We start from the raw sequence: 17,200 nt of genomic DNA, 5'->3' as shown, positions 1-17,200 counted from the left end.
GTTGTTTAAATGAATTTTAACTTGGATTCGTGTTGTTATGAAGTATATGGCAGATGAAATCGAAAAGGAATGAAAATAAACTTGTTTGAAAATTATACATTATATTTTATATATTAGAAATTAATAAGAAAAAATTCCATCTTGGAGATATTTTAGGATCTTCACAATAAAATAGCCATTTCAAAGAACAATGATGAACGATGATTTTAATTTAACATCTAAATGTAGGAATTTAAAAGTTGTTATACATACTTGGTGTAATCGTGGTGCAGCGTGGTGTTGGCGTACTGGATGGCGAGCCGCATCGCCTCCACGAGTGCGGCCATGTCCTTGCTCAGTACCTGGTGCGCCATCTCCACTTCCCTGAATAAGCAAATACGTGGAAATTATTTAATAGAGTTTATGATAATTTTCTTAAAATTTCTTTTCTAAGATTGTTGTTTACTTGATTGGTATTGGTCACTGTCGTCTACATCCATTTGAATTGATCTCTATATAGAATAAGAATTCTAATTGAGATTGTATACAGTTGCGTTGCCGTTCTTGAGAGGCTTAAGAGGTTTGAGAGGAGAGATCTCATTTCGAATAGATGAGCAGCCACAAAGTATGCTGTCTCTGTAGTTCCGGGATTAGAATAGGGCTATGGTATCCTCTGTCTGTCGTTAGAGGCGACTAAAAGGGGACTTCTGTGTCTAGCAAGAGTGGGAGCTCGAACTTCTTAGTCGGTGGTCCTGGGAAGGGCAGCTGTATGTGTGGCCGCATGCCGTTGTACACACCAGAGGGTGCGACGAGCTCATGCTCATCTGGGCGGAGCCTGATGGGGCAACACGTTTTGAAGACTCTGTCTCTGTTTCTTCCGTGATCCTGGAGTCCTTTACGTAGCGTCAAGGACGGCTAATGGGTGTGTTTTAGTGCGGTAACAGTCTACATAACTCTGTGTTGCTCCAACGACATCGGGTACCTTTTGAAGGTTACCCCCTCGTGCATAAAAAAAAAAGGTTAAATTAGGTTACGGGGTAGGCTTACCTCTCTGCATGTGCCGGGTACAGCAGCACGAGGCGGTCTACGGTGGCGCACAGCCGTCGCAGGGCGTGCCCCGCGCCCCGCACACCAGCTAACACGTCGGATGACGGTGCGCCCCACTGTGCCGCGCCAGCTAACCGCATAACGGCGCGCACGACGGCCATACGCACCACCGGGCACGCCACGCGGCGGGTACAGCAGCACAAGGTGGGGAAGGGAGGCTTACCTCTGCGCGTCCGGCAAGTACAGCAGCTTGAGGCGGGCATTACTTGTGCGCGTGCAACACTTGGGGCTTACCTCTTCGCGCGCGGCGTGTATAGCAGCACGACGCAGTAGGGGGGAGGGAGGCGGGGGGACTTACCTTTGCGCGTGCGGCGGGTAAAGCAACACGAGGCGATCCACGGTGGCACACAGGCGTCGCAGCGCGTGTCCCGCGCCCCGCACTCCGGCCAGCACATCAGGTGGCGGTGCTCCCCGCTGCGCTGCGCCGGCCAGCCGCATGACTGCGCTCACCACGGCCATACGCACCACCGGGCACGCCACGCGTACAGCAGCACAAGGTTGGGGGAGGGGCTTACCTTTGCGCGTTCGGCGAGTATGCGGGAGTAGGCGGGAAGGGGGGGCTTATTCCTGCGCGCACAGCACTTGGGGATTACCTCTACGCGCGCGGCGTGTATAGCAGCACGACGCAGTAAGGGGGGAGGTAGGCGGAGGGATCCTTACCTTTGCGCGTGCGGCGGGTAAAGCAACACGAGGCGGTCCACGGTGGCGCACAGGCGTCGCAGTGCGTGCCCCGCGCCCCGCACTCCGGCCAGCACGTCAGGTGGCGGTGCGCCGCGCTGCGCCGCGCCAGCTAACCGCATGACGGCGCGCACGACGGCCGTGGTCGCGCTGTACACCGGCTCGCCCGCGCCGCGGGGTACGTGCGGTGCGTTCGACGTACCCTGGGGATCACACGACAAATGTTCATATTCGCCGAGTATTAACGAATAGACGAAAATACCAATATGTAAATAATCTACTTGATTGTATTCAGTACGCCTTGATTCTTCTGCATCAGCGACCTTGAATTTAAATTAAAATACTCGTCCACTCTTCGTATCGTGTAAGTTTTTTAAACTCTTTACAACCATAAAATTCATAAAGTTTATCAAAAATAAATTTTACCCAAAAACTATTTTGTGATACTTTGGGAATGGAAAATCAGATAAAATTATATTACTTGTACGGGCCACGAACGTACATTTGGTACCATCAGCAGTTTACGCTACACTAATGCATTTAAGACTGTGCTAATGAGCGCTATAAATATCGGTCGCGTGCTTCTCTGTCATTCCCTATCATCAAGTGGTCTTACCTTGTCTTCGCTTCCTTGTCGCTCTTTGGGTTTGACTGTATTGGCCGGACTTGTGTCCGATGAATTCGCCGCTGTAAATACAAACAAACATTTTAGTTACTCATAGTTTCATAGTATCTTCATCTATTTTATTATAATTACATCTATCTCCATCATAGTACTCGTCACTTTTTTACACTAAATATTAACGGTGGAAAAACCATCGTAAAGAAACCTGCACGTCTTCTTGAAACAGTTCGCAAAGGATGCAATTTTGCGACTTTTACTAAGTTTCTGTAGACTTCATCTGTCTTCACACTTGATTAGCACAATGGACTATAGCCCAAGTCCTTCTCCTGCCTATCAGTGGAACAGTAATGTTTTGATGACGTCATCAAAGTATCACGTCATTAAAATTATGAAGCTTGAAATAAAATATGAATTATAGGTATAATATATAATAACCGGAATGCGGCTGACTAGTGGGCTTGCCGTCGTGCGCGGGCGCCTCGCCCGCGGCCTCCTCCGTCGACGTGGACGACGTCAGCTGAACGTTCGATAGACGCTTCTGTTGAGAAATGAATAAGGTTTAGTGTTGGTTTTGTTATTTATGAATTATCCGGTGCGAAGGACCAAAGTTGAAATTACGGAGGTAGCACACGAGCGACAGCATGCCTGTTAGCTTCGGCCAGTATCACTTTATTTAAGCTTCACCGAATTAAAAGGAATTAAGGGGAAAAACAATCTTGCAATTTATTTTTAAATTTTATTTTTGAATACATTTTTTACTGTATTGTCTTTCGACAAAATTCAGAGTTTGCAGAACTCATTAAAAACGGTTTCTTATTCTGTGTGAAAATTTTATTTTTTCCCTTAGTAATTTATATTCATTTCTTAAAATTCCAACTTTAAAGTCAACCTTTAAAATTTTACTCAACTGGCGAAGAATAATAAAGGGGTCATAATTCAAAAAACTAGTGTCGCCATCTGGTGACATATGGCGAATAATCGCAACAGTCGCCATTCCTTACCAGATTATCCTCTTGCATTTGCAACCATCGTCTGTCCTCCTCGCTCTGGTGTTGCTGTCTCGCCAGCTCTGCTAACAGCCGCCTCTCCACCGCTTGCTCGGTGTCGAACTCTGGACTCTGTTCATTATTGATAGAGGTTAGAGTCCATGCTTACGGGGAATTGACAGCACGAATGACTGATGAAATTCATTTATTATTTTATTGTATTTTGGTAAATTATATGTATTTTATAGCAATATCAAGATCATATGCAAATACCTTTAGATGACCAACTAGACCGGGAATCGAACCCTGCACGTTCTGAAAATTATTTACTTTATTTGATAAATTACAATTTTATGAATTGATTCTAATAGAGATTATAACATATACAGCACAAAGCAGATAAAAAGGTGTTATTTTAACCAATGAATTTATTGAATGAATTTTTGAATTAATGTATTTAAAATAAAGTCATTCGTGCTTTATTACAACTATGTTTTAGAACTAACCTTGTAGTTAGTACCAATAATAATATTTTATATAAAATTTTGTACAATATATGATTTTTTTTGTTAATCAAGATACAATTTTGTTAATGAGGACATTGACCAATTAATACCAAAATTATTTAATTTTTGTAACCAAAAACAAAGTTAGTTCATCAACAGATGTCGACGTCATTAAATGACGTTTTATGAAAACCACATGTGAAATGTTACTTATTTGGTTGGAAATGGTATACTGTCTCAACTTTTGAACTATCAAATTATTTTTGTCTCAACTTTTGGACTATCTAAATTTCAAACAATTTTCTAAGCCAAAGCTTCAAAAAGTCAAAAACAAAAAAAAAGACTACTAAATAAATAGCAACAAACATTTATACAAATTATACGCTTTACTTGCATAAAGTCGATAAAGCACAAAAACAGCGGCAAATAAAAGATTCACATGTGATTCCAAACGAAAATATAAAAAGTTAAAATAAAAATATAAAAAACCAATTTCACCGGAGAACCCAATGGACACAAAATTCTGGAAAAAGAAAACACGGATTCATTTACAAGACACAGGGAAGGGAATGTTATGGACACCGTTCACTTTTGTTTATTTACAAATTATGTCACTCGATAAATATACCATTCATTAGTTTTACCATCATACGAAATGTTCAACCAAGATTTGTTTATATACAGTAAAATTATACTGCGTCCACGGCGCGATTTAACGTTTCGTCCCAGGGGTGCGTTGCCACAAAATATATCGGCGAATTGTATGATATGCATGCGAATACAGCTCCGAATATCTACACGTACACTACACTATCGTGATACCATTCAAGTAATCTACGAAAACAATTTTGAAAACAAAAAAATGCCAATAAACATGCTCGTTTGTGCACATCATTTATGTATACGGGTGCGTCCGTGCGTCCGGAATCACCTGCGTGTGCTGGGGTGCCACGAGCGGCGAGCACTCCTGCCGCGAGGCGTACACGCCGTCCAGCGCGGCTGCGCCCGCCAGCTGCGGCCGCGCGCCCGCCGACAGCTGCGCGCGCTGCAGCGGCGGCGGCGACCCGAACGCCACGGCCCCGCCGCCCTGCAGCGGGCTCGTCGAGCGGAACTGCGGGGCTAGCTGCTTGACGCCGGCCGCCTTGCTCGGCCCCGCGTACGGCACGCCCTGCACCACGCCCACGGGCACGTACGCGTGCGCGGCCCGGCACAGCGCCCGCGTCGCGCCCGCCCGCTGCGCCGCGACCGCCACGCAGCTGCGCACGTCGCCGCCGAAGTCGTAGATCTCCTCGACTAGCGGCGGGTCGGGCTGATGGCGCATCTTGTTGACGACGCTGGCGGCCAGTTGAGCGTTCAACGCGCCCTGGACCGCGAACTGACCGACGTCGGGCTCGCGGCGAACCCGCGGCGGCGACGCGGGAACGGAACGTTGACGAGCGAGCGGCGTGCGCTCGAGCGAGCCGACGCGGGCGCCGCGCTCGCCGGCGACGCCGCGCGGCAGGCGCTCCAGCGAGCGCACGCGGCTCGCGTACGCCGGCTCGGGCTCCGGCGCGGGCTCGGGCTCCGCGGGCGGGCACAGGTTGTCGCAGCTGCCGGCCGCGTCCACGACGCCGGCGAGCGTGCCGGCCGGCGGCTCCGGCGCGAGCGGGTCGAGGCGGTGCAGGGAGGCGGCGGGGATGGGGGCGGTGTGCAGGACGGGGGCGGCCGGGTTCTCCGCGAAGTGGACGGCGACGGTGTTGAATACCGAGGCGGGCGTGGTGTAGGCCTGCGGGTCGAGCGCGCGCGCCTGGTTCTCGCGCAGCAGGTGCGCCAGCACGAGCGGGTTCTGCGCCACGATGTACGTCTGCGGGGCGCCCGCCGCCGGCCCGCCGGGGCCGCCTGCGCCGCTGTCCACTCCTACGTACGACATTTTATATTTAATGCTATACTTAGGTACTCGCCGAACAAGACAAAGGGAGATGCGCGCATTATAACACAGAATTAATTATTCGTTTTTAACTTCAATTTATTAGTATTTTACTGCCAAATGAAATGCCAAAAATATATTTACTTGCATACATCAGCACATAGTTCTAAACTATTTTAACAAATTTTGAACACAATATAAGACTATAAAATATTCTAACTAACCTCCAGTGAGATTGGTGCTAGGCCGTTCAGGTTTAGGTGGGGGTTCGTCCCCCCACGACGCGGCGGCGACACGACGATTCTCTCGTCGCATCGTATCCCACGCCGTGCTGCGTTCTTCTTGTAGGATCTCACTATAATAGATATATTAAAATTAATATTATTAATATAAAATAAACATTACATGGAAGTCTGAATAATACGTAATGTTCATAAATCGCAGTTCTGAGGAGTAGCAACGCATCTGTGATCGGCTTCAGGTAGACTAATGGACATCTATGACCATATAAAATAGAGGAATCACCATATAAAATAGTGCCGGGCCCCCTGCGACCCCCGGCGCGGGGGGACGGTACTCACAAGAGCGTCTCCTTGAGCGCGTGCGCGGGCGGGCGCTGCGAGGGCTCGTACGCCCAGCAGCGCGACATGACGGAGTACAGCCGCGGGGACCGTGCCGGGCCCCCTGCGACCCCCGGCGCGGGGGGACGGTACTCACAAGAGCGTCTCCTTGAGCGCGTGCGCGGGCGGGCGCTGCGAGGGCTCGTACGCCCAGCAGCGCGACATGACGGAGTACAGCCGCGGGGACCGTGCCGGGCCCCCTGCGACCCCCGGCGCGGGGGGACGGTACTCACAAGAGCGTCTCCTTGAGCGCGTGCGCGGGCGGGCGCTGCGAGGGCTCGTACGCCCAGCAGCGCGACATGACGGAGTACAGCCGCGGGGACCGTGCCGGGCCCCCTGCGACCCCCGGCGCGGGGGGACGGTACTCACAAGAGCGTCTCCTTGAGCGCGTGCGCGGGCGGGCGCTGCGAGGGCTCGTACGCCCAGCAGCGCGACATGACGGAGTACAGCCGCGGGGACCGTGCCGGGCCCCCTGCGACCCCCGGCGCGGGGGGACGGTACTCACAAGAGCGTCTCCTTGAGCGCGTGCGCGGGCGGGCGCTGCGAGGGCTCGTACGCCCAGCAGCGCGACATGACGGAGTACAGCCGCGGCGGACAGCGCGGCGGTAGCGCCAGACGCTCGCCGTTCTCCAGTTTGCCGATCACGTCGTTGTTCTTCACGCCGCTGAACGGCTTCACGCCGAGCATGAGGATCTCCCACATGCAAACACCTGGGGGATTAGGAAACAGCGCATAAGTCATCGTCACTTTACATAAATATTTAATACATAACAATTTTCATTTTCATTTCGTTTCGTTGTCAAAATCAATTTAAATTCTTATTACAATTTCAATTTTAATTTTCACTTAATTTTCATTGAACTTGAAACATAGGTACTATTTTTAAAGACATAGAAATAGATATGAATATTAGTAACACACAAGTACATTACATACAGTCAAACTAAAATAAACTTACCGAACATCCAAACATCGGAAGCGGAGGTGAACCGCCTAAAGTTTATGGACTCCGGCGCCATCCACTTGATAGGCAGCTTGCCGCGGGACGCCTTGTAGTAGGATTTATCCTCCACCATCTTGGATAGACCAAAATCTGCCAACTGCAATAAATTAATTAAATATGACTTAGATTAATATCATTCTGGTTTTATGTGTACTTATTAAGTGTTTTATATTGTGTTTTCACAAAGAAAAAAATATATACTGAAACATGTACCATTAGCCGGGATTGCATGTCTATGCAGCCTCGCCCACATATGCACGTGCACATTTTCCGTAGAAAAAGTTGTACTAACTATGAAATGTTGCCATAGATTTCAATTTTTAACCATCTTCTCAAAGGAAAAGAGGTTATCTATTCTTCACATACATTTTAATTAGGTACATACTTCGATAAAATTTGTATTTTATTATTATAAAAACAATTTACAAACACCAGTAACAAATTAAAGTTTGTTCTTACATAGAGACGTACATTCATAACGTACTTAAATTCAATTTATATGTGATAAAAAGATAGAACAAAATAAAAAGATAGAAATCAAAACCGTACCTTAACGCACGTAGGCGTGGAGACGAGCACGTTCCTAGCGGCGATGTCTCTGTGCACGAACTTCTTGCTCTCCAGATAACTGAGCGCGGTGGACAGCTGGTAGATGTATAGCACTAGCGTACACGTTTCTAACCTGAAAATATTAAAAATTTGTTACTAGGTATATTTCTTTGCTATAGAATGGGGTTAGTGCGTTTATTATGTGTATGTAGACTACGGTAGGTACGTGTATGCCGTAATTTTGCCATAGCTTCTGTGTAAGTGGCAATGTTTGAAAACGACCACACTTGGTACTTGATGTTAAGTGGCCAATGCCACTCAAGATGTACCTACAAATAATAAAATTCACAAAAACATTACCCCAACTATATTGATATATAACAAACTATCCAAGACAAGAAATCTGCCAACTTTTCTTTATCAAATTCTTCTAACCACAAAGTAAATAACAGCAACGTGGTTTTGTTCAGCATTGTACTCTGGGATTTGAACACCAAAGTGAGAGACAAACGAAAAACCATAGCGGGGTTTTCTTGCGAGAACTTATCGGTGTCGTTCGTATTTAGATTTTGTACTCGTAGTGATAAAAACGTTATACACCAACCTATGAGAATTCTGTTGCAAGTAGGCTCTCATCTCTCCGAGCGTTGCCAGCTCCATAACAATCCAAATGGGTGGCGTACTGCAAACTCCCACTAATCCGATGATGTGCGGATGTGAGAACTGCTGCATTATGTCTGGAAAGGATTGATTATAAGGTCAGACGTTTCATTTCGTAGTTTATTAGTAACACGTTGCACGTACTAATGACGTTGGAAAGGAGGAAGGAGTGGGAAGGTCAGAGGAAGAGCATATAAGTGCCGAAGTCTTCGTGAAATTGTTAAGTAGGTTATCGATGGAGAAAAGGGCGGTTGGCGGCGAGAGATGCGATATATGTTGTTTGCTAGTTTACGCCGTCATTTTCGAGAAAGTTATTTTTGATGACCTCATGCACCACGGACTCTTTGCTTGTACTTGTAAGAGTGAAGGGGGTATGGGGTATACTCACAGGCCTCCTTCAGACCAGCGACGGGTGGTTGGCCAGCACGACAGCTAGCACGTGCCTGTGTGGGGAGGACGGAGACGGGGGGTACTCACAGGCCTCCTCCAGGAATTACTCTGCTGTCACAGGTCGCAGGTCCTAGCAGACAACACCAGCTGCCGCCGCAGCGACGGGTGGTTGCCAGGGCGACACCTCGCACGTGCCTGTGCGGGGGGGACGGGGGGTATTCACAGGCCTCCTTCAGACTAGCAACGGGTGGTTGGCCGGCGCGACACCTAGTACGTGCCTGTGCGGGGAGGACGGGGGGTACTCACAGGCCTCCTCCAGGAACTTCTCGGCGGTGTCGAGGTCGGCGTCCAGCTTGCAGGTCTTGACGGCGACGGGCAGCGCGTCCGCGCGGCCGGCGCGCCGCGACGCCGCCAGCTGCCGCCGCAGCGACGGGTGGTTGGCCAGCGCCGCCGACACCTTGCACGTACCTGCGGGACCGGGTTCGATTCCGTGACAACTGATCAAGGTGCAGTGTAAAAAAAATAATTAACGGACATAATTTTAATGATTTCCGAGTTCTAAGAAAGTAATGTAATAAATTGTAAAATATGGGTAGCTCAGTGATTTGAATCCCATGCATCGGTATAACAAGTAATATGTTAACAAGCCCCTCTGTATGGCCATCGAAAATAAACACCTTTAATTTCGTCTCAATTCACAGTGAAACCGAAATAAATTTGACTTTCAAAATTTAATTTCTTACACAAATACTCGTTACCTCATTACCCTTCTTTCATAAAAATAGTTACATATACCAAACATGAACAAAGCTAAATGTTCCATATACCACAATAAAATAAAGAACAATATATTTTTATTGATTTAAAAATGTACCTTTATGTACGTCTCCAAATTGCCCTTCGCCAATGATTTCGGTGAGTTCAATTTGATTACGAACCAATTCGTAATCACGAACTGTAACAAAAATAAAAAAAAACATTAATTTAATAATCATATTTTGCATCATCCTTGACCGCTGAAACGAAAATAAACACAATTTAATTCGTCGGAGACCATCAACCGGCGTCGAGTTGTCGTAAATTCGTTGTAGTCGATGAGCTCGCCTTGCCCTCCGACAATCTGCGAGCTACACTAGTGCAAGCTACCTACCGGCCGGCGTGGAGTAGTCCGCGTCGTCGTCGACGATCTCCGCGTAGTCCTCCGACAGCAGCGTGGCCGTGTTGGCCTCCCACGAGCTCGTCTTGCCCTCCGACGAACTGCTGCTCATCTCCGCTGTAAACAGTTTTTTTTATTAAAAGCATTGTCCTATTAATTAAAGTTTTTGTTTATGAATATTTCTAAGTCACGCAAAAGTTGCATAAGAGATTTGAATAAAATTGGGCCCTTATTTAATAAACATTATTTTTTTATTGATCACATCGTGCCACCCCCTGGTACACTATAGCTCTGCAGGTACTATTAATTATATTTTTGTACGAATGCTTGCAACACGTATTAAAGCATTAGCAAAAGATGATGTTGGCATTAAATTTGAATACAGAAATAAATTAAGTAATAATATAAGTAAAATTTAAATAAAATCGAAGCAAAATGGTTTTTAATATATCTTTTTAACACGAATGAATTTGATGACATTAATATAGTTCGCGCCAAACTTCTAGTCCGCTCTAAATATAATTTGTCCGTTCTGAAATTATATTTAGAGCGGACTAGAAGTTTGGCGCGTACTCTGCATTTATATTATCTATATGGTTATACACACATACACACAGACTTACTTTTACATTGGCAGGTCAGTTGTTTCCATACGGTAGCTTGTAATAGACAAAAAATGTATGTCAGTAGAGTCAGTACACATTTATTATTTGACCTGGATTATGCATCCTTCTTTCTTTTATATTTCCTTACAATTAAATAATGTTTTTATAATTATTGCCATATTTAAAATAGTAATTTTATTGATAGGTTCATTAAACGTTAATACCAATGATCAGATTCCTACCTGAGTTTGGCCACAAGGGCTTTCCTATCTCTGAGGACTAAGTATATCTCCCTTGTCGCATCCTTCAAAGCCGAACACAGCAGTACTTAAGTAGTGCTGTGTTCGGCTGCCATTATTAGGCAGAAATAAGTGCGGTGGTGGTGCCTTCGGAGTAGAACCACAAAGAGCTCTAAAATGTATGTACAACTTCATACTATCATTCATAACATCTGTATGTTCATCTGTAAATATTTCCGTTATTAGGTTGATATTGCTATTATGTTTACTTACTCGTTCTGTTCCACAGCGAGGTCTGCGAGTCAGTAACTAGTCTACAATAACCGTCCACTAGGTCCGCTAAGCTTTCTGCAGCCTGCAATCAAATTGATTTTATGGTATCAGAAAATGCAACAAATAGGAACAGTAGGAAAGTAAAATAATAAACAAGAACAATTACTGGAATTATTAATTATTAAACGAAAAATTAATGTGATTAAATGAAAAAAGTGAAATCTATATTTTATAATGAATATTTTTCCAATTCATATAAATGTGTACATATTTTAAATACTAACGTCAACACTGCTGCACGTAATAGTTAGCGTTTCCGAGGCTCCCTTCACTCTCAGCTGTAGCGCTGCCTTACCACACGACCCGCTCTAGAAGGTACACAAAAAATAATTAATATCTCTATCTCTATCTATAATAAATTTCTATCTCTACTGGACTCTACTGCAGTGGCGGACTAAGAACGCCGCAGGCTTGGGGCGAAAAGTTGAATGGGGCCTCCCACAATTTTAAACTTCTACAAATGTCTCATAGACATTTTTCGCCGACAAATACTTATTGTCGTATATATTGTGTATTACTATAAACACTGTTTTTTGTTGTAATCTCTCGCTCTCTCGAGTTTGTAGAAAACTCTGCTTTCAGATTGATATCGTCCGCGGCAAAATTCTAGTCCACTCTGAATATAGAAGTGAGTCTCATCGCAACAGCACATTGGAGATATCAGCGGGACGAAGACAGTGCGGCCCCTCGGCATCCCCTGCTGCCCGCTCTCACCCACTGGTACATAGCTGCGTTAGTGTGCCCTTACGTTGCTACGGAGTGTACGCTTGTAGTTGTGTTCGACCGCATTGGCTCTCTGACTACACCTGCGCCCACCGACTTCAGAACGGACTAGAAGTTCGGTGCGGACTAAAACTTTAGTACAGAAGTTTATTAACATTATATTAGTACCTGAGTTTGAGACGACTGTGTACAATTGGATTTGAGCGTTTGTACGGCGACGATGTCGCTGAACGAGGCGATCTTCGTGTACGTGGGAGGCTCCCCTGCTTTATGTGACACGTATGATATATCTGAAATAAATATAAATAAATTGTTTAATTGTTGAACTATTTTATGTTATATAAGAATAATAATTATAAGTTCCTTATGGCTTCTGATTTTTTTTACGAATTTCATTTCATTTACATTCAATTCATTTGAATGCATTTATTAACTAATTTTACATAAATCTAATTTGAAAAAATCCTTGTGAATTGAAGAGGCAATTCACTGAGGCAGATTGTAGGCTATAATTATTAAAATTTGGTAATCAGGTTGGATATGTTCTAAGTACCAGCCTGACCTCTCTGTACTATGCATAGTCTTATAGGTTGAAAGTCAAATTAAATGGTTATAGGATGTTTTAAACAAAAATAATAATAAATATATTGCTTGAATACAATGTGTAAATAACCACAATAAAAACTTAAAATCGATTGTCCTTATTGAAGAATAATTACTAACTCATAATTACATCAATAAATCTGGGGACACTGTCATGCCCCCGCCAAGTCGAACAAGAAAAACAAGCGGCACGGCCGTACCATTCTTTCTGTCACAACCAAACAGACAAACAAACAAACAAAATAATAAGTGTAACAAGAGTACCAATATCGGGCCCGATAGCAAGTTCGACGGGTATAGCGAAGCCGGAGCCGAGCGCGCCCGTGAACGTCTCGCGGTCGTACCCGTAGTGCGTGTGCATCGTCTCCAGGTAGCGCAGCATGCACTCCGTCTCGCTCAGGCTCGCCACCTGCGGGGAATGAGAGAGGGGGATGGATATATTGTCGAGTTGAACGGCAGCATAGCAATTGATATTAGATAACAGTGCGCAATGGAACTGTATGCAATGTCTGTTAGCAAGTGTCAAATCTTGAAAAGAATATGTATATTTAATTTGAGTTTTAGTTATAGGCTAGTTATCTATAAGTTAAGCTATTTTGAAGAAGGTAGAGTAGTTTGTCGTTCGACTCCGGCAGCACTACCTTTACATCTATTTCTATTATTTAATAGCAGTGTTAAGTGCTGCTGTGTTCTGGTTTGAAGATTGTGCTAAGAGACATTCAAATTCGAGGTGTACCAACTTAGTCCCCCGGTGTAGCAACTTATCTGTGGCTTGACCTTCGGTAGGACTTTAATCTTAAATAGGGTCATTATAGATGTCCATAAGTGGCAGTGGCCAGTTAAAATTATATGCACTGCATGCACTGCACAATTTCTTCTAAGCTCGTGTTGTAAAATGCTGAACACTTACTTTGAATGAAAATATTTTTATTTTACATTTGTCACTCCAGGAACCAATATTCAGTCTTCGTTTTTACATTCCTTCACTAATTCAAAACTAACTTACCTTTTTGAACTGGTGCCAAAAATATTTTGATATTGCATTTCTCGTTTATTACTCCAAGAACTACCATTCATTAAGCCTTCCTCTTTACATTCATTCACTCATTGAAAGCTGTCTTACCTTTTTGAACTGCTGCTGGATGGCCTTCTTGAGAACCTTGGGCTTGATGGCGTCGAGCACCGACTTGGGCAGGAACTTGTGCAAGCCGAACTCCTTCTCCAGGTACTCCATGTTCGACTTCTTGTCCAACGATATCTGCATGTCCTTACAGAAGTATCTGCAATGAAGGTTTTGGGTTCATTCAATGTTGAAATTTTAATCCCTTTTCAAAGGAAATTTCAATTTCATTTTTTAATTTCAAATGTATTTTAGGCAAAAATCGTGAATTAAATGTGAATAAATTATTTGATGATTTTTTAGGAATAAATAAATTTCAATTTAAGACCACATAAAATAAAATAAACTAAATCGATTTTAATTTCCGCGCTGTGTTCTTGTCTAAAGATTATTCACCGACTAACGTATAACTAAAATAGTATTCTGAGTATAACTAAAACCAAGTGTGTTTCCACACATTACAGATAATTATATTTATAAAATATTTGGACGTTTTACGTTGCTTATCGTTTAAATCAGTGAAATTTAAATTTGGTAATATGTGTACAATTTCATACTCACTTTATTTCTAAACAACATATTTGTATCGCCAAATCCTGGTCAACCATTGGATGATTGGCGTTGAGGTAGTCATGTCGCACCTGTAAAGAATTATTTTTATTTAGTTATATATATTATATAATAGAACGCAAGGCTCTTTTTGGACACCTAATTATGAATCAGACTATAGCTCTCTAGTGCTATAACTACCCACACAACCCACATAATAATATATCTGGGAGATTTATTGCAAAGAAATCCTAACCCCTATGGGGCTGATTAATATAAATTAATCATATGTAGCTGTTGTTGACTACTTAACAACACCTGCAAGGACTGACCGGATCGTAACATTAAAGAATGTTAGGGAGTCCAATTATAACTTCTTTACCTTATGTACTTATTACCTTAATCTTATCCCCCAGGGGTTTACGTATATCGTTATAGATGTGACATATAACAGGACTAAATTTGGGTGGCTGTAACTTATGTGGCCTGTGTATTATCTAAACTAACATGAGCCCTTAAGGGGCTCACCTAATAATAGGCGATAACACTAATAAAACGACCATGTCCTATCAATACTACAAATCCTTTGTGGATAATCACGAACAAAACCTGTTGTAAAGTGGACCCTTAAGGGGCTCACCTGATTATAATAGTAGTCGAAGGTGACGCGGTCATCTTCACAAAAATTGTTGTAAAGTGGACCCTTAAGGGGCTAACCTGATCATAGTAGTAGTGGAAGGTGACGCGGTCCGCTTCGCACAGTCCGCGCAGGTTCGCGGGCAGGTAGCGCACGCGCAGCTCCAAGCGCCACTCGCTCGCCGGCCACCGCGTCAGCAGCTCCGACACCGGTGTGTCTTGGTGGATCCATCGTATCTGGGGACGATATGGTACAGGTTTTAATAAAGTAGCAAATAAACATAAAGTACTTTTTAGGTATGTATATAAGGTATAGTCCGCGTAAAACTGCTAGTCCGCTCTGAATATAGAAATGAATCGCCATAACAAATTGTATGACTACACCTGCTCGCAACAACTTCGCATTCGCGATTCGATTTTGTATTCGCCTTTAGTATGTTTATGTTTAGAAAAGACAATAAGAATAGGGCGAAACAGATGATGCAGAAATTGAAATAAAATAAAATATATGTATATGAACAAATTGATTAACAAAACAATTGACTAGTTACTATAAGAAACATAGACTTCAAACTTAAGCACACAGTTAAGATCAAACATTTCCACATAACACAATACCTTCGGCACTTGATCATAAAACAACGTACTCGTAGTAGCTTCGTATTGTTCTGTTCAACTCGCGCCGTCAGAGCTTCCGGAGCCTGAATGTTTAATGGATGAGATACTTCAGCTTACAAGATCTTGTCGGATCGTTACAATTGTTACCTTACCTATCTACTATGTCTACATAAATATCGGAATATGTTAATTTAGCCCAGCTTTTTCACAGAATTTCTTATTTATTTTATAGAAGCAGCAAAGGTGCAGTCGAACTGATAGTAAGTGAACCAGTGGACACCCATGGCCATCTGTGATCGACTCCGAATAGAACAGGGGTTCTGGCTGAAGTCGATCATAGATGCGTTAATACTCTTCAGGAATAAACCTGCGGAGTAATATATTTACCTCATATCTAAGTCAGCCGGCATCTACCTCTTTCCACCGAAAGCAAGAACGGTAACAATCCGTGTTACAGGAAATAATATGGACTCCAATCCTATTCCTAAGTACATACAAACATTTCGAGATAATACACCTTCGGCACTTGATCATAAAACAACGTACTCGTAGTAGCTTCGTATTGTTCTGTTCAACTCGCGCCGTCAGAGCTTCCGGAGCCTGAATGTTTAATGGATGAGATGCTTCAGCTTACAAGATCTTGTCGGATCGTTACAATTGTTACCTTAACTACCTGCTGTAGCTAAATTAAAATCGTACCGTCGTAGTAATCGTATCTTAATAAAAATGGAAATATTTATGACTTAGCGTAGTTTTTTCCTAGTTTTAGATTTTTAAGATATGACTGTTTTCCCGCGTTTAGTGGTTTATGAAGAAGTGGCGCGCAAGAAACTCGTAAAGTATTTTCCATAAAAAATACGACTTCTACTAATTAATGTTCGTGAAGTAAATCGTATAATGGCCGAACAACATGTATATTGTTTTTCTTCAGTAAAAAATAGAACTAAGTATACAATGATAGAACATAATTACAACACAAAACTGGACACAAGTTCATAGGTATATTGTGTGTAAACGTATTTGTGTTTACATCAACAATTCCTACAAACTTTTAACTATTTGCACGTCATCCCCAAACCGAATTCCGCGGTGGCGAATATTTGATCGATGAATACCACTCCGATTCACAAGAACACGCCATTACAATCTATATTGTGGCAAATCGTCCGAAAGTAATGCGAATAAATAGCGAGAGTTTCTCTGAATTGGATATAAGGGATACCGGGAAAATCGGAAATAAATAATTGTCTCGTATTGTTACACAGGTACGGATAACGAAGCTAATAGGATTAAGGTGAGGTATTGTATTACCTTATCATGTCCAATTATTGATGAACGACTTTCAGGTGAAATTACAAATCATTCATTTGGGAATTGTTACGTTTTGGAGATTCGGTCTCTTTGTAAGTGTTTTGCTGTTTCATATTAATATTATGTATTAATTGCGCTATTGTTAAGCTACGAAACTTTTATCGCAATGCCATCGTCTAGATTTGTCAACTATAACGTAATCTGTCGATTAAAACGTTACCTTTTTTGCCAACATGATACCTACTTATAGCTTAGTGTTTATGGAGTTACCAAAGTTTTGCTTGATTATAATTAATTT

General features: G+C 43.4%; 1 protein-coding gene across 1 annotated transcript in view; it reads right to left on the bottom strand.

Annotated features, from left to right (window-relative positions):
- Fak (protein tyrosine kinase 2 Fak) overlaps window positions 1-17,200 on the bottom strand; it is an 88,173-nt gene that overhangs the window by 3,521 nt on the left and 67,452 nt on the right. Inside the window, exons 5-25 of the mRNA XM_073092329.1 lie at window positions 15,055-15,210; window positions 14,350-14,429; window positions 13,792-13,948; window positions 12,933-13,077; window positions 12,234-12,355; window positions 11,567-11,650; window positions 11,283-11,364; window positions 10,160-10,282; window positions 9,884-9,964; window positions 9,316-9,477; window positions 8,564-8,696; window positions 7,960-8,092; window positions 7,366-7,507; window positions 6,913-7,117; window positions 6,012-6,142; window positions 5,626-5,777; window positions 3,391-3,507; window positions 2,825-2,927; window positions 2,381-2,451; window positions 1,747-1,967; window positions 253-363 (exon numbers count right to left, since the gene is read on the bottom strand). Of these exons, the coding sequence (XP_072948430.1) occupies window positions 253-363; window positions 1,747-1,967; window positions 2,381-2,451; window positions 2,825-2,927; window positions 3,391-3,507; window positions 5,626-5,777; window positions 6,012-6,142; window positions 6,913-7,117; window positions 7,366-7,507; window positions 7,960-8,092; window positions 8,564-8,696; window positions 9,316-9,477; window positions 9,884-9,964; window positions 10,160-10,282; window positions 11,283-11,364; window positions 11,567-11,650; window positions 12,234-12,355; window positions 12,933-13,077; window positions 13,792-13,948; window positions 14,350-14,429; window positions 15,055-15,210 (2,711 nt within the window). The remainder of the gene's footprint in view (window positions 1-252; window positions 364-1,746; window positions 1,968-2,380; window positions 2,452-2,824; window positions 2,928-3,390; window positions 3,508-5,625; window positions 5,778-6,011; window positions 6,143-6,912; window positions 7,118-7,365; window positions 7,508-7,959; window positions 8,093-8,563; window positions 8,697-9,315; window positions 9,478-9,883; window positions 9,965-10,159; window positions 10,283-11,282; window positions 11,365-11,566; window positions 11,651-12,233; window positions 12,356-12,932; window positions 13,078-13,791; window positions 13,949-14,349; window positions 14,430-15,054; window positions 15,211-17,200) is intronic.

The sequence above is a fragment of the Epargyreus clarus genome, unplaced genomic scaffold (genome assembly GCF_041222505.1).
Source record: "Epargyreus clarus isolate Ecla_fem2 unplaced genomic scaffold, WU_Ecla_fem_2.2 ptg000035l, whole genome shotgun sequence".
Taxonomy (NCBI): Eukaryota; Metazoa; Arthropoda; class Insecta; order Lepidoptera; family Hesperiidae; genus Epargyreus; species Epargyreus clarus.
Note: the sequence above shows the minus strand (reverse complement) of the source record. Positions and strands in the feature narration are given on the sequence as shown.